We start from the raw sequence: 24999 nt of genomic DNA, 5'->3' as shown, positions 1-24999 counted from the left end.
CAATAAGTTTAATGTACGGTATCAAACAATTAATATATTGTTACGTTTTCAAGTTATAGTATATATATATGTATCTATATACATATAATTGTTCGCAAATCGTCAAGAACAACCGAAAGGTATTTGAATATATGAAAGTAGTTCAAAAATTTTGAGATTCAATTTTACAGACTTTGCTTATCGTATCGGAAATGTTAATCATACAAAGATTAAGTTTAAATTTGGTCAGAAATTTCCGGGTCATCACATATACTCATTTTCTCATTCAATTCCATCAAGAATTCTATTCGTATTCATTCGGTATGTATACCCGTATCATACACAACTCTTAGATGTATATCCTATTAGTATATACACATCAAAATACCATCAAATCAACTCCTTTATCAGTATTAGATGTGCCCTAAATGAGAGGTAACTACTTTTGTTATCTAGTATGACTTATTACAAGAAAATTCCAAACCAAAAATCCTTCTAAACTCCCATTCTTGGCGTTAAATTGGGATCACACACAACCATTCCATTTTCAATTTTATTAAACACTTAAACACTCTCTCTAAACTTCTAACTTCAAGTATTCAGCAAGTATTATCATCCATACTCAAATCTAGATCAAAATCCAAGGTATAATCATCATAAGAAAGCTTGATCAAGAACATATCAAGATAATCTTCCAAGTATACAAGTTTACTTCCAATCTTTCAAGCCAACTCAACAACTCTTTAGAATCCATAATCCTACTCTCATATAAGTAGATTTTCATTTTTAATAAAGGTAAGAATCATATATAAGCTTTGGTTCAATTTATATACTTATAACTATCTTAAATTCAAGATAGAATTCTTATTCGAACTTTTGTTCATTTCATGATTTTACTTCAAGAATTTCAAGCCATCAAAGCTACCTTTGAGCTAAAGATTATTTACTATCTTTTCCAGTAGCTTTACCTTAGTAATTTGAGGTAATATCTTTGTTCAAAATCTCATTCGATTCATATTCATATAGCTATCTTATTTTGAGTTATAACTAATAACAACAAGAGCATAGTTTAGATTATTTCTAAACTTGTTTGCAAATAAACTTAATCCTTCTAACTTGACTTTTAAAATACTTCAACACATGTATTATGACTATATTTCAAGCTAACATAAGGATATAAAACTTGTAAACACGAAGAACACCTTAAAATCGAATATACGCCGTCTTAGTCGAACGGGGGCTGTTTTGGGTTTAATTTTAAAAACCTATCTTAAACTTTAAATTAAAAGAATTCCTTTGCTGAAAAATCTTATTTTATATGGATATGAAATATATCCAAAATCCATGGTTAAACTCTAAGTGGAAGTATGTTTTTCTAAAGGGTCATCAAGATGTCGTTCTTACGACGGATATGACTATCTTCTCTTATTTGACACCTAAGCTATATTTTTGACTATAAACCTATACTTTTTCTGTTAATATTAATAATGTTGAGTTCGATACGAAACCATGGAAACTCGAATCACTCAAAACAGATTTGTAACGAAGAAATTATGGGTAAAACAAAATTGGATATTTTTCTTAATTTTTAGCTACGGACATGATTCATAAAAATGGATGCTAACCTTATCCTAGCTAACTTACCTTGTATCCTACATGTATTTATACATGTATTGTTCCCGAACTTATGGAAATACAATTTATAATAGTCGTGATTAAGTTCCACGACAATATATTATAGTCTTAATAAAGATCGTAAGGCACCATATATATATGACTTGATCACCGTGGATCCGTATACAGCGTTTTGACATATCATTTTGATTTCTTCTATATATATTATTGGAACGAACTATAAGACACCATTGGCAGTAATTTCGAGTTAGCTGTGGGTTAAAGTGGATTCCAAAATATTATATACTTTGAGTTGTAATCGAGCCCGAGACATGTATACAATGGGTCGCGGATTGCTTCAGACAATATACATATTATGTGACTTATTATATTAAGACAATATATTATAGTGTTAGTGAATTCTAACACAATATAAGCATTTATATTTATATATATTTATACTGTTGGACTATTGGACTATTGGACTATTGGACTACAAACGTTGGACTACTAACAATAGACAATTAAAACTATCACAAGTATCATAAGTATGGAATATATATATATATATATATATATATATATATATATATATATCTTGACACAAGAATATTATTATTAGGTTCGTGAATTTGTCAAATGCCAAGTCTTACCACCATCTATTCGGAAATCATCACAAGTGAGTTATAGTCCCATTTTTACTATCTAAATTAGTTTGGGATGAGAATACATGCAAAATTTATAAATGTTTTACAAAATAAGCACAAGTTCATGGAACTACATTCTACGATTGATTTGTTATACCGGATATCTGTACTTATTATTATTATGCTTGGTAACCTAAGAATTAGTGAAAAACACTAATTGACGCGAATCCTAAAGATAGATCTACATGCACCAACCACCCCCATTTTCGAATAGTGGAAATGCTTTAGTACTTCGAAGGGTTCTTGTCATACATTTGAATAGTGAAATGTATGATGCCAGATATCTTAAGCGCTCTATGTTAAGGTCGGTTACCAGGCGACTCATCGTATGAATGATTTTTGCAGTTGTAATGATCCTGCGAATTTAATTAAATGAAATCTTGTGGCTTATTAAATATTATGATTATTATATAGAAATTAAACCTATGACTCACCAACATTTTTATTGACGTTTTAAGCATGTTTATATTCAGGTGAATATTAAAAATGCTTCCGCTGTCGTATGCCAACCCAAGGTCAAGATTTGGAGTCGGCATAATTGTTTATATTGTTTAAACTTGCATTCGGAGTATTTATTGTAATATATTTGATCATATTGTAATGGGTTGTGTAAAAACTTATTTATTTGAGGAGATTCTCTTTGATAGACAATCTAAATTATGTCATTAAGACCTTTATTCAATAATAAAGGTTATGGTTGTTTTTAAAAACGAATACAAGATTTGAAAAACGTCTCATATAGAGGTCAAAATCTCGCAAAGAAACCAATTAATATGAAACGTTTATAATTAATATGAACGGGGCATTTCAGTTCAAGCTTTTGATGCCATGTTATAGCAGCTTTATCACTTGAACTATTCGAAGCAACGGATGCTTCCGATTCCTGTACCGTCTCGCCTTTCAGAATTTATAAATTAGCACCCACCTTTTCTCCTTTCATAAGTACAACCGCGCCTTTCTTGATTATCATGATCTTCTCATGTATCACCATCTTACAACCAAGATCATCCAATTGTCCTAAAGACAACAAGTTCTTCTTCAAACCCTCCACGTTTCGTACACCTTGAATAGTACTAACTGTACCATCGTGCATCTTCAGAATGATATCTTCGATTCCAATGATCTTTAGTTCATGATCATTGCAACTGTATACAGATCCTCCTGAGATACGTTCATATTGTTTGAACCATTCTCTTCTAGGGGTCATGTGAAAAGTAGCTCCTGAGTCAAATAACCAGACATAAACAAATGTCTTTCTGCCTTCATTTGCTACCACTGCCTCACTAACCAAAGCAGTCCCATCATCTGAAGTGCTTGCGATATTTCCTTGAGGATTAGAGTTATTTAAACTCCTACAATCTTTCTTCAGATGACCTTTCTTGTCACAATTGTAGCATGTATAGGTCTTCTTCCTTTTAGACTTCGGTTTACCATTATTGTGACTCCCACTTGGGCCATGTTCCGTTGATCTCCCTCTTGATACCTCCAAGGCCTCCACTTATCGTGAACCGGCCTGTTTGTCCTCCTTGTTATTGCGCCGATTTTCTTCTTCTAGAATAGTAGCCGCAACTTCATCATAGACTAGATACTCCGAGAGAACATTATTGGTTAAGTTAATAATGAGTTGATCATACGAGTCAGGTAGACTCTGAAGTAAAAGTTCAGCACGTTCTTTTGGCTCTATATTGCAACTTAATGAAGCGAGTTGAGAAAATAGAGTATTCAAAGAATTAATGTGCTCATTAACTGAAGTAGATTCATTCATGCGTAGCGCATAAAGTTTCCTCTTAAGGAATATCTTGTTGTGGAGTGATTTGGTCTCGTACAATTTTATGAGGTGATCCCAAATCTCTTTCGCCGTCTTCTTTTCTTCTATGCTAGACAAAACGCCATCTGCTAGTGCCAAATGAAGATTTGCGATAGCCTGGCCGTCCATCTCTTCCCATTTTTCATCAGTGACTTCGGCGGACCGTCCACTGATGGCCGCCAAACACTTATCCTTTCTCAGGATAGCTTTCATCTTTAGTTTCCATAACGAGAAGTTACTCCCGTTGAACTTTTCAATTTCAAATTTCGTAGACATTGCTATAATTACAATCTTCTTTTCGACAATACTATTTTTCTTGAAATAACACCCAAGGACTTTTACCGAGTGAAAATAATCTTACTTATTTTCTGATGTGGACGATCCACTCTCGTGGCAACCACAGAGCATACGATAAGTAGATTAATACACACTAGATATTAGACCTTAGCTCTTGATACCACTTGTTGAGAAAAGCGACACCGAATTATAGCAAACTGCTAGTAATAATTGAAATAACGACAATAATAGGACATCGAGATTTAACGTGGAAAACCCCAAAAGGGTAAAAACCACGAGCAAGGAAAGAAAAGTTTCACTAATAAGAATAATAGAAATTACACTTCTCTCTAATTACAAGGATAAGCACTAATCTTTATATCTCTTGTAATTAGGAGACTAGCACTCACTAACTCTCTAATTAATCTTTTAGTACAAGAATGGAGAATGAATTATGGGATGATCAAATGAGCTTGTATCCATCTCTATTTATACTAGTAGATATGGGGTTGGTGAAATATGAACAAAGAAAATACGTTGTAGGCTCATCACTTGCATTCACATACTAGCCATTTGATATTTCAACATCCACCTACTGCATCCACTTGTTTATTCCAACAACTTTATTGGCCTACCATATTTGACAGATGCATGCTTTGTTTGGTGTTTATTTAATGTTGTTAAGGTTGACGTCACTAGGTTGTAGTTAGATTGTTAGATTTGTACAATCAAGTTGTTGATGTATTTGTGATGACCTGATTTTTCATAAGAGATGTCAGGGGTCCAATCCCATGAGTTGTAAAATATTCAAAGTTACCCTTTCATTTCATGGGTCTCGGAGGTCAAGTCCGTCTTCCGTTCGAGCCTCAACCGATGAAGTTTTAACAAACGCAATGCCCGTATGAATTCTTCGCGGGAGTTTTCTTATGTGGGACGGTATTATTGTAATGTCCATCTCATAAAATATGAATTGACGGGTTGGGTGAGTTCCGACATTGCGTGATCTATTAATTCACAAATTTAATTCTGTTTTTGGGATAAAAAAGTAGATACGTATTAAGCTTTGAATTTGAAGCAAACTTCATTTCGCTTTCATGTTACGCCAAGAAACCCAAATATTAACCGATGATTTTATTCCTTTCCCCAGCGGCAGAAATCGGATTTTAAACTTTCTCTTTATTTCTTTCTATTATTTTAATATTATTCATTATTCATTATTTAATTGAATTATTTATATTTAATCAACTAACTACGGAGTATTTTATATGTTAGTTGCATTTTATATTAAAAAAGGTGTGTGTTAAGTGTTAATAGAAGCAACATCTTATGTCAGATTAGGGTTCTTATGTTGCCAGCTTTATTCTGAATCAGATTAACCCAATCCCCAATTTACAAAGGTACATAAGCATCACTTTAATTCACATTTTTCTTGCTAATATATATATTATGTTTTTATCATACCATTTTCATTTTCTTGATCATTGACAGAATTGAAATCAAACTTCAAACCCCTTTATTTGATATGGGTTTTGCATATTGTAGTTTTTGATATGCGTTTTGTTTAATGAGATTAAGTAGTATTAGATTTGAATTTGATGGATTTTTGTTAAATTTGCAGGATTTGAAATCCAAAAATGGAAGACCAAATTGTGCCAAAATTCGAAGATGATGAAGATGAGTTTAGAAGTTGTTGTGGAAATGAGGAAGAATTGGAAGAAATTGTGAAATTAGGGTTGAAGAATGATGATTTTGATTGTGATTTTGATGAATTTTCGGTTCGAATGTTGTTTAAAGGCGTGTCGATTTCAGGGGATTTGGGGGTTTCTGGAATTGGGGTGATCATGGAAGGAAATAATGATGTTCCTGTAATTCAGATTCAGAAAAAGCTTGAATTTTTTGTTGATGAACAAGTAGCTGATTATTTAGCTTTATTGGATGGTTTATCGGAAGCAATTCGAAATAATATGAAAAGGGTATATGCATTTACCAGTTCCCAGATCTTATATGATCAAGTGAGTGTGTTCTTTCTCTTCAAATAATATGAAAAGGGTATATGCATTTACAATGTTAGTATGTAATTATGTTTATAGTAATAGTAATTTGGTTTATCATATTGAAATTGTTTTTATCGGAAGCTTGATTTGAATTGTCCAATTCAAGCTCTGATTGGATCCACAGCTTAGGGGAGCGAAATTTTCGAGTTGATCATATTACCAGTTTAGGTTAGCAAATATCCTGTAAAATAGGATTACCGGTTTTTCAAGAATTATAGGGTGATGACCACAGTTTTTTATTATATTGAATTCACATAGAAAAGTGATAAGAAATAAGAACGTCTTATTATTAAAGCTTGATCCTTTTTATAAGATAGAGTCAAATACCATTGCTTACGAGCGAGTACTCGGTCAAATTCGGTCAACAATGGGTCAAACTTGGCCAAAATTCGGGAATACATGGAAAATCGGTCAAAACTCAGGATTACTCAAAATCGGTCTAAACTCGGTCAAAGTCAAACTTGATCAACATCAGAGTACTCCCCGAGATGCCGAGTACTCACTCCCTTAAAAGTCGTGACCGAGTACTCCTCAAGTAGCGATTTTTGCAACCTTGCTTACATGTATATGAAATTTGTGTCTCATGAATATTACACCATTCTACGTGTACTTTTTGGCAGATTACAAATAAGGAAATGCACGAGAATCCACTTGTAACAGCATTGAAACAAAGAATACTAGAACACGTTGAAAATCTTGAGAAGTTTGTTTTAAAATGTGTTGTTGATGTTAATCTCGAGCATCCGTTGCATCTAGCGCAAGTTGCAGTTGGGATTGTACATAATTGCAAAAACAATCTCACAACTGAAAATTGTTTAATATGTTGCGAAGATAAATTATCATCCATGACGGTTACACTAAAATGTTCGCACAAATTTTGTTCTCATTGCATTAAGGCATACGTTGATGAAAAAGTCGGGTTACATGAGGTTCCCGTTAGGTGCCTTAGCCCAAAGTGCAGATATTATATTTCTACCGTTGAACATAAATCATTTCTTCCCGTTTCTTCGTACATTTTATTAGAAGCAGCTGTTTTAAAAAGTAATGCTCGTGTGGGTGACAACTTTTATTGCCCTTTTTCTAACTGTTCGGTTCTTCTTGATCCTAGTTCTGACGTAGATTCGACAAATAGTTGTGTGGAGTGCCCTGTTTGTAAAAGATTTATATGTGTTAAATGTGGGGTCCGTTGGCATTCTTCGTTGAGTTGTGATGAGTTTCAGAAGGTCTCGATAGAGGAGATTGATGTAAGTGATGTGGCGTTCGATTGTATCGATGAGAATAGACGATGGAGACGTTGTCAATTGTGTGAAAGGATGATTGAAACACATGGTTGCTACCATTTAATCTGCTGGTATGATCTTATCCTTTTGATCTCTTAATTTTTCTCATTGTGCAATACGGTTTTTGAAAACAATTACAGTACTATTTATTCGAAAAATCACAAGTGTACTGATTAGTCGCGAATGTCATTTAGTAATGACATATGAGAAAATTTCTAGTACAAATCTGTATCTTTGAGAATATTGATGATAGGTTCCCAACAGTAATTTATATGATTGTATGTCATTTGACTTTGAAAGTCAAAGCATAACATGTTGACAATTACAGTAATAAAAAGTAGAATTCACATTCACGTGTTATATTTAGCTAACAATCTCTCTGATCCCTTTTCCATAGAATCATATAGTTTATCTTATTTTAAAGGGGATTAATTAAGTAATTAATAATTAATTAATTAATTAATGGCTTGTGCAGGTGCGGGCACGAGTTCTGCTATTTATGTGGTGCTGAATACATGAATAGTCAACAAACATGCAGATGTTCATTATTTGATGTGCAAGAGGAAGACAGAAATGACCAATTTACCCTTACTACTACTACCACTCCCTCCTCAGACCCTGCACTACAATTTGAGGAATGGGCATGGGATTCATTCGGTTCACTTTCAAACATGATGGACGCTTACTCTGATCAAGAAAGATCGCAACTTGCATTAATTCAACGATTTCTTGCTGGTGGGTTTAGCCTTAGTGACCACCATACAAACCCATGTGAATCAGTATCCACATCAAGCTCGAATGCTGATGATGATGAGGACACCTCGTATATTGATGACACCATCAAAGAGCTTCATCAGCTGCCTTGGCTTGAGGGGTTTGTTTCTGTTATCAGTGATAATTATTACAATGAGTACACTCAGTAAAGATTCTTTCGTGTGTTTGACTTTGTTGAAAAAAGTCAAAGAGTGATCGGAAATGTTTGAGCTTCTCATTTTGCTCTGTTAGTAGTGCAATTCATTATGTAAGTTTATCAAGCGAGTGGATTCTTGAAAAAAAGGGGACTGGAATCATGAAAATATGGAAAGAAAAAAAAAACAGCATTCTGTCGGGTCTTTTGGGGATATGTTTGGTTTCTAATAAATGATTTAACACAAGTTAGCAACCCAATTATGTCTATTTTGACATTCTCATAATCTAGCAACGTCGTTAATGACGTGGAGGGTTGTAATCTTTTTTTTGGGTAAGCGAGGAAACCCCTCTATAAACAAACACATTGACTCCCCCATAGAAGGTAAAACCTCGGGTAATCAAGCCTTCCGAGCGCGAGACCTGGTACAGGGTGAATTGCGTATTATGCGCACCCTCTAGTCACACTCTCTTTTTGAACAATTTGGCTCCCCATAGAGGGTTGTAATCTTGTAAAATCACTCGAAATGACAGAGGTTGCTAGATGCTTTAGTTTATCTACTCAACAATCATGTCGCTTCAACATACGAGCTATTAAAAATCTTGATGGATTTGACATATGATGATGAAGGCGAAATCTGTATATGCCCTCAAAACTTTCGTTTCATCATACATGTTTGTATAAATGGTCAAGTGCATTAAGGAAATGAAACCAGTATGACTGCATTGCATCTTCATTTTGTATTAGAATACATATGTGGTACTTGTTCTGTTAAACCAAACTACCACAGTTACATTTACTGTAGTATTCAAACAATTTGTCAGGTAACAAGATAAATTGCTAAAATGTATATTTCAATATATAGTTATGCTCTGCAGTTACATATTCACAAGTGCTTCACGCTAACAAGTTCAATGTCAAATATGATAATCCCCAAGGTAGATCCTTCTCCATTCGCAAGACGGGTCGGATTGAAAATCGTAGTGAAAAGCCTTTGTCTATCAAAAAACTATAAAAAGTAAACATACATAAGTTGATCTTATCACAGATGTTATGAGACACAAAACCCATGTAAACAAGAACTACGTGTACATGTCTGGGCACCAAAAGGATAATGAGTCTGATACTTGGGTCAATTACGCCCGTTTATGGTATGAATCGGGCATCTTTGATTATGTCTTATGGATAATATATGAGTCGAACTGGACAACAGCTAAAAGTGATAATAGTTAATATTTCACTCATTTAAAAAACCCCAAACTTGTTAACTACGGAGTACTACATTATACAAAATGGCCTAAATATTACAGTATATCAACCGAGTCCATTTGACAAGCCCTCAACTTTTACGAATTTCAAACGATAGAGTAACCCATCCAACCGACGTGCCCATTTTGGCACCTTAAACTGTCCAAACTCTTTGTGAAATGAGTTTATTAGGTTTCAGTTTCATTATGTAACTAAACATGTTTACCAAAATAACCTAACTATTATTGATCTAAAATTTCATCTGGTGGGTCTAATTCCTATTTATATGATCTAAAAAGACTGAAATACAAAGATGTGACTCGTCTAATACATTAAGAATAAAGCGGAACCCACAAAATTAAAAAAAAAAAAAAAAAATAACATAAACCAATAATCATTATGATATGTTGGAGGGCTTACATTTGGTGGAATGGGCTCTTGATCCATGTTTTGATATCCTTGAGATGGTGGGATAATGACTCGACGAATACCTCCCACTTTCATCGATCTAACTGCTGTTTCGATTCCTGCTATCACCTGAACTAACTTAATAAGTTACCAAAAAAAATCAACTATAGTCGGATCTCTATATTGTGCATCCAACTTTTCTACTGTTTGTATCATACTCTCAATTATTATTATTATTATACATATTATATTATATTATATACATATATCTAAAAGATAAATGGAAACGAACAGTCCTATTCATTTCCCTACTTTTCGCAAACTTAACCCCCTAACTTTCATTAAAATACAAATCGAACCCCCCACTTTATACGTATATTTTCCCCCAAATTTCACAAACTTAACCCCCTAACTTTTATTAAAATACAAATCGAACCCCCACTTTACTAACTTTTTTTTTTACTAATATTCAATCTTCACAAACTTAACCCCCTAACTTTTATTAAAATACAAATCGAACCCCCACTTTATACGTAAAGTTTTTTCAAATTTCACAAACTTCACCCACTAACTTTTATTAAAATACAAATCGAACCCCCACTGTACTAACTTTTTTTTTTAAATAAAACCCGAACGCTAAAAGAAGCAACTTTCACAAAATGAACAACCCTTCAATGTTATGTCGAAAAAAATTCTTTTTTACAAAATAGATCAAGACTTTTTTTTAACTCGCATTCAAAACGGAGCCCCCGACGCGAAGCGAGGGCTCCACAACTAGTTACATTACATTTGAGCAAATTCTAAACACTGTTCCGCAACAGTAGCTCTCCAACAGTATTTGTTATTCCCCAATTTCATCTCCTACCCGACCCATTTCCTTCTAAACAATAAAGTGTCCTTTCACTGTTACACTGTTACTAAAAATCTCACACTCCCCTCAACCCTCCAGATCCTTCTCCACCATTCTTCCACCAGTGTCTTCATCATCTCTTCTACCCTCCTCCCTTCTAATTCCAAAAAAAAAAAAAAAAAAACCCTGCTTCTACTATACAACCTTAGGGTTCTACAAGATAAAAAGGCACCACAGCCGACGGTTTATAGAGGAACAAGAGAGAAGATAAATCCACAAATTAAACATGAATCACTCTATTATTTACACATACACAAACCTGTTAGAAACTCCAGGTGACGGTTTAAAGAAACACCAAAATGGAGGCAAGCAAATTCGGTTTCTAACAGGTAATTTTTTTTTATACTACCAGCTTCTTAATTTGATGTTTAGAGTTTGTATAAACCCTAAGTTGTGGGTTTGTGAAATAGGAAGTGATTTTGATGCAAGTGAATTACAAATTAATTAATAATTAGCTAAAAAAATTTAAAAAGAATTATGCAAATACATGGAAGATGCTACACAAAATTAATGTCAAATCATATTTAAGAAAAGAAAGAAGGAAGATTTTAAGTTTACTTCTCTTGAAACAAATGATTAGCAATTGGCATCCAATTTAGCAGGAGGTAAACCATGTAAAATAGATTGTATGTATCTGATTGTTTCATATTTTTGTATTTGACGTTCTTTACACCTTACACTCTGTTGTTGTTAGACAGTTCATAAATACTAAAATAGAGCAGCCTGGCATGAAAACCCCATTATCAGGTAAAGCGCTCATACTGAATACCAGAGGTGGACACATTGGAGTTTGGGTTAACGGGTCAAAACGTGTTTGAGTCGATTTTGTAAATGGGTAGTCTTTCTGTGGGTTTGATAGAGTGGAACCACTTTTTGTCCAAATTTTCTTTATAATTAGACCATTAGCGGATCTAATATGATTAGAAAGTTAAGTTATGTTATCTTAATTTTTTGAGTAATCAACTGGGGGAGGTTTTATGCATTAAAACTAGCTGTCTTGGCCTATATATTTCTAAAACCAAACATAACCCAAATCGATCCATTCATAATCAAATGGTTCAAAATTGTCACCTCTACCAAACTCTACTAAAGATCGATTTTTTAAATTAATTTACTAATTCTAATAATCTCTCCCATTTATTAGAAAAAGATGTTGGGGAAGTGCGTGTTGATGTCGACGGGGATTATGATAAAACTCCTATAGAGAAGAGTTTAAAGACCAAAAGATCAATCAAGCAGTGGAAAAGTTTCCCGGGAAAGGGTAACAACTCTTTTAAAGGCAACTTTAGCAGTGAAAAAATGGAATAAAAAATGTATTCAGACATCTTAGATATTGATGGAAACCCACTTCAAGTCCCTGATGAAGAAGCAGTTGGTGTAATAACAATGGGAGATGTAATCGAAGAGCTGTTACAGGTAAATCTTTATATTTTCTTTAATATGAAAATTAATAATGCATAGCATTATGTATCTGAAGAAAAAAAAAATTATGTCATGTAGGAGGAAATTTTTGATGAGACGGATCACCATTTAGAAGACTCATAACTTAGTTTAGTACATAAGTCAATGTGGATTGAATGCATGTTGTTTAAAAATGTGTAGTTTTTAATAATTAAATCGTTCTAACCCATGTCTGCAACAAACGGATTTCGATGTGGTTTGCCGGATTTCAATGTGATTCACCGGAGTTCGTTGTTCACCGGTTATCGGAATTGTTAGTAAACTGGTGGCCCGAGTTACCACCAGCATCTATGTAATTCTTTCCTTTGGTTTTCTTATGGTAGATACAAAGTCTTTGAAGGTTACTTCAATTTGATTTTAGATATGCTTTGGTTTAAGGTGTTGGATATTTTTTATAGGAAACAAAATAAAAAAGGGTATTCAGATTCATTTGATAGCCATTTAGATTAATTTATACAAGAGCAGTGTCATTTGAACCCAAAGCCATGTTACTGGATTTTTGCTCACAATTTGTCCGAGAATTCTTCCAGCACCGTGGTTCCCGTTCAGCGATGGATTTTTTGGCGTGCACGACTCAGCCAGTTGTTAAAGGTTATCTCCTTCACACTTTTTTGTTGACTAAACCATCTTCGATAGTGCTTTTGTTTGCATTTTCTATATTTAATTTATTAGTTATGCATCTCTTTTGGTTTGTTTGCGTAAGTGGTGACGTTTTTTGTATTTAATTTTGAAAGACCAATTTTCAAAAAATAACAGTAAGCTGATTATTTACTAATTATATCATTTTGTGTGTAGATAGCTTTTTGGGTGAATGTTATGTTTTTTTGGGCTGAAGGCTATGAAGAGGATATACACAGAAACAAAGTTGCATGGACTACCCTATGAAAACTATGCATGTAGTGAATGATTGTAACAAATACGCCGTTTGGAGTAAAAGCGAAATTGATGCTCTCACCTGAATATTGTAGAATGGATACTAACGGCTCGATGAGTGCATTTTTGAAATCTGCGAAGTATGATGTATGTTATTTTGGTTACCATTTATAGTAACTAAATTAGTATATATTACGAGTATAATTTAATTTACTATGCGAGTATGGTCTATAGAGAATTGTTATGCTTATTATCAAATTGACCAAGCATATTAAGCGTAAGTGCGCTTTTGTAAAATATATTAACGTTACAGCCACTGGATCCGTGGAAGACTTTGTGCTGAAGAATCTTCTGTCGCAGCACTGGTAACATTTGAATTTATATGTGAATATATATTTGATAGTTCAAATTCTTTTCTTATCTGAAATTTACTTTGGATCTCTGATAGGTTGTAGCTAGAGCAGTTGCAAGCTCCGGAGCTATAGAAATCCTTGGACTTAACATTGTAGCAAAAACTGTCGAGGTATGGCCTACTTATCATCTCTTATCAATCAACGCGACACATTATAATAAAATGCCATATTCTTTACCCGAGATGTCTGAATTAGTTCAGTTATACGTTTCATATAGTTCATGAAATACTATAACAAAAATAAAATGTTACTTATGTAGGAATTAGTTCAGTTATACGTTTCATATAGTTCATGAAACCCTTTTTATCTTATACTTTTGCTCAATTACTTTTCTTATCCAAGATAATCTAAGATAAAAATGTACAACAATGTGATTGGATCCTTTTTTTACTTCTTTGGTTGACTTTATGCTGATATTTTGCAGCCACATGTGGGGGTTTTCCGGGTACGTTTCAACAAGTAGTGCATTCATTAGGTTCGAGTGTCGTCGTGGGTCGTCCATTGTCACGTAAAATTTCTGTTCGTGTACAATTTGAAGGTACTTACTTGCAATCTTACTCATATGAATAAATCATGTGATTCGTAGCACGGCATTTTTTGAATTTGACTTGCAATCTTGCTCTTGCAGTTCTATGTAGCAGTTCTATATAGCAGTCGAGGATGAGTTCAATCCACCATGTACTGAAACTTATGCTGCCAACAAATTGCTACTTATGCGCCTTCAATAGTTTGATGTGTTATCATTCTGATACATACTCTTAAATAGTGTTGGTGCATAACAATACTTAATGTTTCAGATGTTAATGAAACTCTACAATTGTTCAAAACCCGCAGCGAAGCTCGGGGCACCAACCTAGTTACAATCATATGTATTCGACCTCAAAAAAAAAAAAAAAAAAAAAAAAAAAAAAAACATGACATGGCACTAATCTTAAGGATGTTGTGATGATGTTGCAAATGACATGGCAACTTACATTGCTTGAACCAAGAATGAATACAAAAGGCACCGGTTCACCAGTTTCATCTTTGTGGTCGTATGTTGAGTCAAAGCGCCACCCCTGCTTTGCCGCTAACCGTCCATAGTAATGTATGGAAACCTGTTTAAGAATTTTTTGTCAAAAATTATAGTTCCGGGCAACTTTGATTGTATCATCATTAACCATAATAAGTTTATAAAAATTTTGCCCATGTCATCATTCTGTTCTGATAAACAAAATCTAATTAAGTAGTTGTGTTAATCGAATGATTGTGATCATCATTGTATCATTATATAAGAACTCTAACGTCACAAAAGTAACTAGTAACTTAATGTTGTAGTGTTTTTTCTTTTAAATTTTATCGTGTCAAGGTTTATCATACTTTGCCTCTATTAGGTATTTTCATTAGGTCTATTCTATGTAACTGTGTTCCTTCAATTTCACCTGATCACCATCGATAGGAGAATCGCCAACACCAATTCGAAGGTCCAATGCCTTGACACCTCCAGATTCAGCTAGTTCTGAAAACCGAGGAGTGGTAGCGGTAGTGGTAGTGGCAGCTTTAGAAGAATTGGACAACAAAACTGGAACTGAAAACGCGGTTGCGGTTGCAAAAAGGGATAAATATCGTCTCGTGACGTGTGATTCTGAATAACTGTTCGCTGTTTTATGAGGATTGTTGATGTTGTTGTTACAGAAGAATGTTTTGTTATCAGGAATTGAACAAGATGATATAGTTGAGCTGTGGCTAAGTATTTGCATCATCATATCCTTCTCTTTCTCTTGTTTCTGTGTATGTGGTTCATATTTCTTCTTATTTCAAAATCTACTTCTTTTCTTTCCATTTAGTGTCCTAAATTTTCTTTTTTTAATAATGAGAAGAGAAAATATTTTGTGTTGGTCCCTGACGTTTGCCTCAAATTGCACCATAGCCACTATTTTTTTGACGTGGTTTGCCACCCATGTATGCACTAGTTATGAGGTTGGTCTCTGGGCTTAACGGCCATTAGTTTTTTCCGTTAAAATTAGTCATGAGCTTGGCACATGAGGGTAACTATGTTCTCCTTATATACACTGTTTGCAGAACTCGGGAGTATTCGGCAAGAAAAATTTCGGGGCGATTTTATGTAAGGGCGGGGGCGCCCGCCTCCAGTGGATTTGCAATTTTCAGTGTAAAAATTTCGGTTTTTTCGACTTTACCCAGTGGATTTTTTTTTTCCCAAAACCTACTCCAAAACCTTTAAATGTTGTCCAAAAACATTCAAATTTTGCTCAAAAATCTCCATTCCACCAATGACTACAGCTACTAGCAGATCAAACATGTTTTAAGAACCATGATAAACAACACAAACAGATTAAAGGATATAAGATTGGTAAGTAACCGAAGCAAAAGTCAAAGGCAGTCAACCGAAGCAAAAAGTATCAAGCAAAATGCAGTTAAGAATAATGATGGTATTAAAGACAATATTGATGTGGAGGAAACAGATTGGAATGTGGAGTCCCAGAAAAATCAAAATCATAATGTTTTGAGGAAAGGAGATAAAGGGAAGGGCATTGATGGTGAAGGTAATAATAAGACACATTCCAAAGATAGAATTGAAACAAACATTCTTTTTTATGTATTAGTAGATGATGAGGGTAATACTAATGGTAATACTGATGAGATTATAATTGAAGAATCTATAAATGATAAATTTGATGACTGGTGGAACTTACGGAATTCAGAAAAAAAAGAAACTAAAAAGTTATTTGGATAAACATAATCCTCCAGGAAAAGAAGTAATCGATCAATGGCAACCACACGAGTTCAAGTATTTTAGGACTCAATGGATTGCTGCTGGTTTTGGTGACTTTGATAAAGATGGCATGGTTATTGGTGATCGATGTTAAGTTTGATAATACTGCTCCGAAATTAGAGTATTCTACATCTTGTTAGTTTCTTACTTTATGTCTAGTATAGGTCTTCGAGTTTCACTTAAATTAGTGTTACTCGTATTGTAATCCTCTTTGTATCATTTCCTTATCAATAAAATTAGCTTGCTTTTCCAAAAAAAAAAAAAAAAAAAGATTGGTAACCAACCAATAAAGCTTAGTTGAGAAACGGTTGAATCCAACTACACAAACGACATTATAAAACTAATGTATCTACTCCATCCTTCCTTTAAAACTCCAGTTGAAGCTAATTACTAATTACTTACTAATTACAACAGTAATTACCACCGCCAAAAACATAAATTAAGCTCACTTAGCCACCATATTATCAACGTTCTCCAAAACCTCTTTTAAATCTGCTTCAAGACTTGCTTTCACATTTGCATTCATGTCACTTTCTTTGCACCTCTTGATGATCTGGCACATGGTCTCCAGCTTCTGCTTGATGAGCACGAGATCTTGCTCACGCGAATCATCCTTTTTTCCATCACCAAAATTTGACCTCCTAAAACACAAAAAGCACTCAGTAATTTCCGGAAGTTTCTTCTCCACAAAAGATAACGGATCACAGGATGCACGTAACAACCCGTTTAACACATTGTCTGCATCCGCATCACCATCGATCACTTTATCCGCTTTTGAATCAGACCCAGCTTCACGTGCACGTCTCTTTTGGCTCGATTTCCTCCTCAGCTTTTTAGAATCCACTTCGGGATCATAATCAGGACCCATTTTTCCTTCTTTAAATGAACCAGAACCTAAAGTCGAAAGCTTTCCACCTGCAACGTGATTCAAATAAGGCGGTGAGAGATATCTACTTTTCTTCCTTTGTCGTGGTGACATCATGCCGTCCTCAGCACCACCAAAACCATCTCCATTTTCATCATCACTTTCAGTTGTTACATTAACCATCAACCCCTTCATTCTTCTGTTACCAGAACCACCTTCGTTTGACGTTTTAAGAACCACCTTCGTTTGACGTTTTAACTTTCTTGATCTTACGCACATCACCATTTTCCGAAGGCCCGTTTATACCTTTTGTCCCATCTTCAACCCCTTCGGTACAACATAATTTGCCAAACAAACATCCACCTTTTTGGTGATAAAACGCGTTCAAATAACTTTTTAGCACAGTCAGTTCAAGATCAAAAAGTCTCGTATCAGACCCCACGATAGCAGTATCCTTCATCATTGAAAGAATTTCAACCGGCTGTAATCGTTCCAACAAAACCTTAATCGTGTTCCCTATCGGGGCACACACTCTCTCCTTGATCCCACTATTCTTAACACCGCCCAAATCAACCGTTTGACCTTTTCCCATCAATTGCGCTCGCACAAGCGTACTAACATGTTCCAAAGCCTTGTTTACCGCATTCACAAACTTCTTTGAGTGACTTTGTTTCGACATATTTTCAAAATTCTTAATAAACGGCTTCAATTGTGACGGCAAGCACCAAGAAAACGACTCGTTTCCAAGATAAGTATTAGACAAATATAATTGTATAAGGCTATGTTATTGCTATAGTGTAGGGATATATTATGTAATTGTTACTCCTATATAATGGAGGCTTATGTACTGATAATATACACATAGAACATACAAGTTCAATACAATATCTTTCTTATCTCTGTTAATATGGTATCAAGAGCTGTAAAGGCCTAAGTCCGGCAACAATTCCGGCAGCCACTATTCCGGTAACAATTCCGGCAGCTACTATTCAGGCAGAAGTTCCAAAAAAAAAAAAAAAAAAAAAACTGACCTTTAAAACTTAAAGTATGCTCTGTGAATGCAGCGTTGTCGGAACGTTCACATCAGAAACGAGTTTTTCAGGTCATAACAACTAAATCCGGTCAAGCCAAATCAACAAAACGGCTCTAGCCCAAATCAACAAAAATCGCCAACACAACTACATTCGGATTTTAATTCCGAGCAAGCACTGAAATTTTCAGCCAAAACCGCCATCAAACGCGCCGCCACGCGCCGCCAAGTCGCCGGAACCTTTTTAATTTTCTTTTTCGATTTAGCATGATCCAACCAAAATCAGGAAAAACCGCCAACGCCAATAGCTTCGGAATCAAAATCCGAACAAACCCTGAAATTTTCAGCTTGTCCGACACAAAACCGCCGTCTGCCGCCACCGGCCGCCACTATTCACCGCCGGCAGAAACTATTCATCGCTGGTTTTGCTCTTTTTTTGTTTACTGTGTTGGGAAGAGCAAGAGTAAAAGAACACATTGAAGTTTAACTTCATCCTTCTTTTATATTACCTTACCTACTCCCACTTATCTTATCTATTATATATATATTATTTTTACTTAATTCATTTTCAGCAAAAAAAAAAAAAAAACAAAACAAAACAAAAATACGAAAAAAAAAACAAAAAAAAATATATATATATTGTTACTGTATATCTACTGTATCTTTTTTTTTCTTCTATATTTCTGAAAATGGCACTATTAGCTACCTTTACTACAACAGAGAAAGCCGCACATAACTCTCACAAATTTGGTTTCACCTTATCTCCCACGAACTATGGTTACTGGAAGACAATGGTTCAACCGTTCTTCGTCACCAACAAATTGTTTGACTATATTGATGGCACAATCCCTTGTCCACCTAAAAATGTCCCATCCTCGGTCCAATCACCAGAAAAAGATGAAGAAACATAGTCTCAACCACAAAATCCCAATTACATTAATTAGGTCTCTAATGATGCTCATATACGAATGCTCCTCATTTCTACCATATCTGAAGCATCATTTCAACATGTTCAAGGACTAACGTCTCGTGATCTATGGTTGTCCCTTGAGCGTGCCTACGCTCCTCACACTTCCTCTCGGGAATACACTTTGAAAACCCAGCTTCTCAAACTACAAATGAAGCCAGATGAAACAACCGCAGAATGCCTAACTAGGACTCAAGAATACGATGTTGCGCTCGCTAACATAGGCGAAAAAATGAAAGAAAAAGATCTGGTGATGCTAGTTATATCAGGACTACGAGAGGAATATAACGGTTTAAAATCAAGCCTTCTGGGCCGCGAAAAGCCCCCTACCTTTGTAGATCTTCATGGTCTGCTATCAGACCACGACTACATGATCAAGAAATCTGTACCCGACATTCCTTCAGCTCAAGCATTCACGACTAGCACACAAAGTCGCAATTCAACAGCTTCTAATAATTTCTTGCCCGCTTCACAAACAGATCAACTTCAAGCCATACAACTGCTTTTATCTCAACTTGGACTCCAAGCTCAACCTGCCCATACACCGGCTGCACAAGCCATGTACACTAACTGATCTAGCAATAACCGTGGTCGTGGACGTGATTACAGGCGTGGACGAGGCAACTTTAACAACAGAAATCAAGCAGGTAATCGAAATTCATTTAACTGGGCTTCTAATCAAAATACAGTTTTTGGCACATGCAACAGGTGTGAGATTGGGCACATCCCATCTCAATGCCCTAATCGTAACACTGCTACTATGAGACGACAGTCACCTTCAGCCAACTTTACAGACTATCGCTCACAAGCGTCAACCTCTTGGATCCCAGACACAGGCTCTAGTCACCATGTTACTCCAGACCAATCCAACTTTGGCAACTCCGAGGTCTACTACGGTGAGGACAATCTTCATGTTGGCAATGGTAAGGGTTTACCCATTCTTCATGTTGGTTCGTCACAATTTTCGTCTCCAAATAAAACCTTTTCCCTTAAAGACATACTTCATGTTCCTGAAATCAAACATAAACTACTTTCTGTACAAAAGTTTTGTCTTGATAACAATGTGTATTTTGAATTTCACTCAACTTTCTTTGCTGTGAAGGACAAGATTACACACAATACCCTCCTCACGGGCCCAAGTAATGGTGGTCTTTACTCCTTCCATCTTCCACAGTCTTCACCTGTTCACAAAGTAGCATTCTCCACTACCCGTGCATCTTCAATTACCTGGCATCAAAGACTCGGACATCCACATCCACAACTTTTGAAGTCCATGTTATCCAAATACCAGTTGCCTTTACAAAATAAATATACAACCACCTTTTGTGATTCTTGTAATATTGGAAAATCCTCTAAACTACATCTATTACCATCTACTTATAAAAGTTCGCACATTTTGGATTTAGTCTTTTGTGATGTATGGGGACCTGTGCCTGTTACCTCCTTTGATGGTCACAAATTCTTTTTGCTGTGTGTTGATCACTTTTCACGATTTATGTGGTTTTTCCCATTAAAACTCAAATCTGATGTTTACGCCACCTTTAAGCACTTTGTGGCAATGGTTGAACGACAATTTCAGACCAAACTCAAATCTATCCAAACTGATTGGGGAGGTGAATTTAGAAATCTCTCTCAATTCTTTTCTCCACTAGGCATCAATCATCGCCTTTCCTATCCTCATACAAGTGAACAAAATGGTTTGGTTGAAAGACGACATCGACATGTTGTTGAAACCGGTCTTACTTTACTCGCTCAATCACATGTACCACAAAGTTTTTGGCATTTTGCTTTTGGCACTGCAGTGTATCTTATCAATCGAATGCCATCCAGAACAAACTCAACAACCTCACCCTTTGAACATGTGTTCAAACATAAACCCGATTTTTCATTTCTTCGGGTTTTTGGGTGCCAATGCTACCCCCATCTTCGTTCATACAATAATCACAAAATGGATTTTCGATCAACACCTTGTGTATTTCTTGGTTACAGTACTGCCCATCATGGCTATCGATGTTTCGACCCCAAGTCGGATCATATTTATGTAGCCCGTCATGTTCGCTTTAATGAACAATCCTTTCCTTTTAAACAATCTGATACAACCACTCCTACACATCCAGTAAATCCCTACATCTCTAAATATCCACATCCATCCTCACAACCTAAAGATTCATCTTCCATAGCTCCTAAGACTCGGTGTGTCCAACCAGAACCAAAAATACCACCATTCCACCGCTTGGACACAGCACGGTCAAACCACCTATCATTCACACATATCATCGCTCAAAACCCTCCTCATCACCAGCTCAGCAAAGTCACAACCTGCTACCTCATACTACTAATACGACCCCTTCCATCAATACTACTAATACTCCTCGTTCTCGACCAGCTAATCTTCGCCCCAATCCTAAACAAATCCACCAACTTAATGCCAACTCCTATCACACAAGAGGTCCCTTGTCTGAAACTGAACCAAAGAACTTTACCATTGCTAACAAGGATCCTCAATGGCGTAAAGCCATGACCGAAGAGTATTCAGCGTTGGTACGAAATGGTACTTGGTCACTAGTACCCCGTGTTCCAAACTCAAATGTGGTTGCTTGCAAGTGGGTATACAAATTAAAACGGGATCAAACAGGGGCAGTACAACGCTACAAAGCACGTTTAGTTGCCAAAGGGTTTCGACAACAACCAGGCATCGACTATCAGGAAACATTTAGCCCAGTTGTAAAATCAACAACCATTCGTGTTGTTCTCTCTTTGGCCGTGTCTCAGAAATGGTCACTCAGGCAACTTGATGTACAAAATGCCTTTTTACATGGTGATCTGCAAGAAACTGTTTATCTACAACAACCACCGGGATTTGTCAATTCAGCTAAACCAAATCATGTGTGCCTCCTTTACAAAGCCTTATATGGATTAAAGCAAGCACCTAGAGAATGGTTTCATCGACTCTCTATGGCACTTCAATCTCTTGGATTTCATGGATCGAAAACGGATACTTCCCTGTTTATCTACTTGTAAGACCCGAATAATTGAAGTGTACACATGTGTATATAAGTGTATTGTGTGGTACTCGAATCGGGGTTTGGTTGTATATATTTAAAAAGGCAAAAGGAGCTGGACTGGGAGAGTGGCGCGCCGCGCCATCTGTCTGTGACAGATTCTCTCTTTCTTTTAAATTAGATATTTTGAGGGTATTTTGGTAAAATGACTTGGAGGCCGGATTTAATGCCTTAGATCAGTCTTGGGGAGTTCATTTACTCCTTCCACAACTACCAACACTTATCCAAATCAATTCTAGAGAGAGAGTGGCTTTTAGTGAGGGAAACCCCATTTTGGAGAAGAAGAAGAAGGTTTCTTGCTTAAGTCCAAGCATTAAAGTTGTTCGCCTTCCCTCTAGCTTCGTTGTGATAGTTGTGGTATGCTCTAATCTTAATTTCTTTGTTTAATTTGATTTAGGGCTAGGGTTTGGGGTGAAGATGAACATAAAACCCATTTTGATAGTGTTTTGGGTGTTCTAGGGTAATTTGAGTCATGTAGACTCAATATTGGGTTAACTAGGGTTTGGAAGAGTTACTTGTTGTTGGAGAACCCTAATTAGCTAGTAAAATTGCTAGAACACCATGATTTTTGTAAATGGGTGTAAATGGGTTAGTGGTTGACCCAAAATGGGTAGGTTGACTTTGAAAGTGTCAAATGGGTCAAAATGAACCTAAGCTAATTAATATGTGTGGTTGAAGCCTAAAACTAGTGTTAAAATGTGTAATGAACCTACTTTGGTTAATGATAGGGTTTTGTGATGAGTTAACCCAATTTTAGGGTTAAGGGTGCAAATGGGTCGGATTTGCACCATGGGTCAAATTAACACTAGGAGTGAGCTTTAGAGTGTTGACCAACTCGAGTTGTGATTTTGATATTGTGATAAATGTAATAGGTGCGTTACATTGAAGTGTTCAAGCTCGGTTATCTTTCACCAAGAGATTTTGAGGTGAGTGGAATAATTATGCATTCGTGTATATGGCGTGTTTATTTGTGGGTGTTATGGTATGAACCATCGAGCCGGTAGTACCATAGCATGTGTGTAAATTGATGTGAACCACGAGCCGGTAGCATCGAGTGTGAACCACGAGCCGGTAGCACTATAAAATAATTGATGTGAACCACGAGCCGGTAGCATCGAGTGTGAACCACGAGCCGGTAGCACTATAAACAAAGTGTGAACCACGAGCCGGTAGCACTATAAACGAGTGAGACTCAATGCGTATGGTGTGAACCACGAGCCGGTAGCACCATAGCGTCATGGTTAACCATATTAAGATTTGTTGATATTTAGCATGCTAAATTATTTATGGTTGTGTTGAGTATATGCTAACTCGGTTATGTTATTGTATGACTTGTTAAGTGTTTGAGGTTGATGACATGCTTTTGTGTTACACGTTTCGTACGAGGTACCTTGTGTTGTGATTGCAAATAGATGGGCGATATATATGTATGTGTAATTATTGCATTCACTAAGCTTTGCTTACCCTCTCGTTGTTTACCACTTTTATAGGTTCGGTGTTGGACAAGGGTAAGGGCATCGTTTTGGACTAGGGATCCCGCTTGTTGCTAAGGGACGCTTTTGGTTTTAGTAGCTCTCGGAGTTTGACCGATAGTTGGGTAGTTTAATCCCAAACGCCATGCTCATTGTGTAGTTTGGAACTTAAACTTTTTGGTGGTCGAAACTCCTAAATTGTACTAAACTTGTAATTTGGGTCGTGTGGGCCCCGCTTGTAAAACTTTAATTTTATGTTTGAAACATGTTAGTTTTACATATTTGGTTGTATGGTAAAAAGCGTTTGTCTAAAAGTGCCGGGAACTAGTCAATCTTTTCGCGGTTAAAAGTCCTGGGGACAGCCAGATATGGCGCGGCGCGCGGGCCATATGGCGCGGCGCGCCGATGGTCTGCAACAGAATTTTTTTTTTTATTTCGTATTTTCACAAGGTTTTTGTCGGGTGTTGGTTTGGGTTGTTACAAGTGGTATCAGAGCATGGTCTAAGGGATTTAGGTGACTTGAGATAGGCGCCTAGACTTAGACTTTTGTGTGCGTGATTATGCGGGACTTGTAGGACTTTGGGTCGGATCGGAATGATTAGTGCATAGGTTTATGTGAACTAATCATGCGCTATTTGTTTGTGTTGTGTTTAGCAATCATCAAGCGAGATGGACGTTGTACTAGCGAGTTAGCGCGACGTGCTCGCGTAGTAATGACTAGCTACCATTACTACGGGTGCAAATCGGGTCAAACAAGCAATGTACGACGATTGTTGAGCGAGATGGGGTAGTGAGGCGTATATGTATGTAATTGTGTATATTTGCCCTTTCATTTCGTGGTTTAAGCTAATTCGTTTTATAGAATGAAGACGAGAAACGGTCCCGATCACGAT

At 36.0% G+C, this 24999-nt stretch overlaps 2 protein-coding genes and 2 long non-coding RNA genes across 6 annotated transcripts; 3 read left to right on the top strand and 1 right to left on the bottom strand.

Moving 5' to 3' along the window:
* The first annotated feature begins 5591 nt into the window (after positions 1 to 5591).
* LOC139866033 (E3 ubiquitin-protein ligase RSL1-like) lies at positions 5592 to 9400 on the top strand. Its single transcript, XM_071854164.1, has 4 exons — positions 5592 to 5780; positions 6002 to 6395; positions 7058 to 7788; positions 8193 to 9400. Exons 2-4 carry the CDS (start codon positions 6018 to 6020, stop codon positions 8638 to 8640), a joined length of 1557 nt encoding a protein of 518 aa, XP_071710265.1. The 5' UTR covers positions 5592 to 5780; positions 6002 to 6017; the 3' UTR covers positions 8641 to 9400.
* Positions 9254 to 15722, bottom strand: LOC139866034 (peptidyl-prolyl cis-trans isomerase FKBP17-1, chloroplastic-like). Its single transcript, XM_071854165.1, has 4 exons — positions 15359 to 15722; positions 14912 to 15034; positions 10293 to 10409; positions 9254 to 9633 (listed from the first exon to the last, which is right to left on the bottom strand). The coding sequence occupies exons 1-4, from the start codon at positions 15680 to 15682 to the stop codon at positions 9511 to 9513; spliced, it is 687 nt and encodes a 228-aa protein (XP_071710266.1). The 5' UTR covers positions 15683 to 15722; the 3' UTR covers positions 9254 to 9510.
* LOC139866628 (uncharacterized) lies at positions 11103 to 13845 on the top strand. Of its 3 annotated transcripts, XR_011765506.1 has the most exons (5): positions 11103 to 11519; positions 11885 to 11937; positions 12335 to 12606; positions 12691 to 13242; positions 13447 to 13845. It is a non-coding gene; the product is annotated as an uncharacterized lncRNA (long non-coding RNA). The 3 variants fall into 3 exon arrangements; XR_011765505.1 differs by having other exon boundaries at positions 11889 to 11937; positions 12335 to 13242; XR_011765504.1 differs by having other exon boundaries at positions 12335 to 13242.
* Positions 13853 to 14681, top strand: LOC139866627 (uncharacterized). The gene is made up of 4 exons (XR_011765503.1): positions 13853 to 13889; positions 13973 to 14047; positions 14362 to 14475; positions 14566 to 14681. It is a non-coding gene; the product is annotated as an uncharacterized lncRNA (long non-coding RNA).
* Positions 15723 to 24999: the final 9277 nt, after the last annotated feature.

This window comes from Rutidosis leptorrhynchoides, chromosome 9 (genome assembly GCF_046630445.1).
Source record: "Rutidosis leptorrhynchoides isolate AG116_Rl617_1_P2 chromosome 9, CSIRO_AGI_Rlap_v1, whole genome shotgun sequence".
In the NCBI taxonomy this organism is placed as follows: domain Eukaryota; kingdom Viridiplantae; phylum Streptophyta; class Magnoliopsida; order Asterales; family Asteraceae; genus Rutidosis; species Rutidosis leptorrhynchoides.
Note: the sequence above shows the minus strand (reverse complement) of the source record. Positions and strands in the feature narration are given on the sequence as shown.

Coding starts and splice junctions, on each gene's coding strand:
- LOC139866033 (XM_071854164.1), top strand. CDS start 6,018: ATGGAAGACCAAATTGTGCCAAAATTCGAAGATGATGAAGATGAGTTT. Junction 6,396..7,057: donor CCCAGATCTTATATGATCAA/GTGAGTGTGTTC, acceptor ACTTTTTGGCAG/ATTACAAATAAGGAAATGCA. Junction 7,789..8,192: donor TGCTACCATTTAATCTGCTG/GTATGATCTTAT, acceptor TGGCTTGTGCAG/GTGCGGGCACGAGTTCTGCT.
- LOC139866034 (XM_071854165.1), bottom strand. CDS start 15,682: ATGATGATGCAAATACTTAGCCACAGCTCAACTATATCATCTTGTTCA. Junction 15,035..15,358: donor CTCCTATCGATGGTGATCAG/GTGAAATTGAAG, acceptor ATTCTTAAACAG/GTTTCCATACATTACTATGG. Junction 10,410..14,911: donor TCATTCTTGGTTCAAGCAAT/GTAAGTTGCCAT, acceptor AAGTTAGTTCAG/GTGATAGCAGGAATCGAAAC.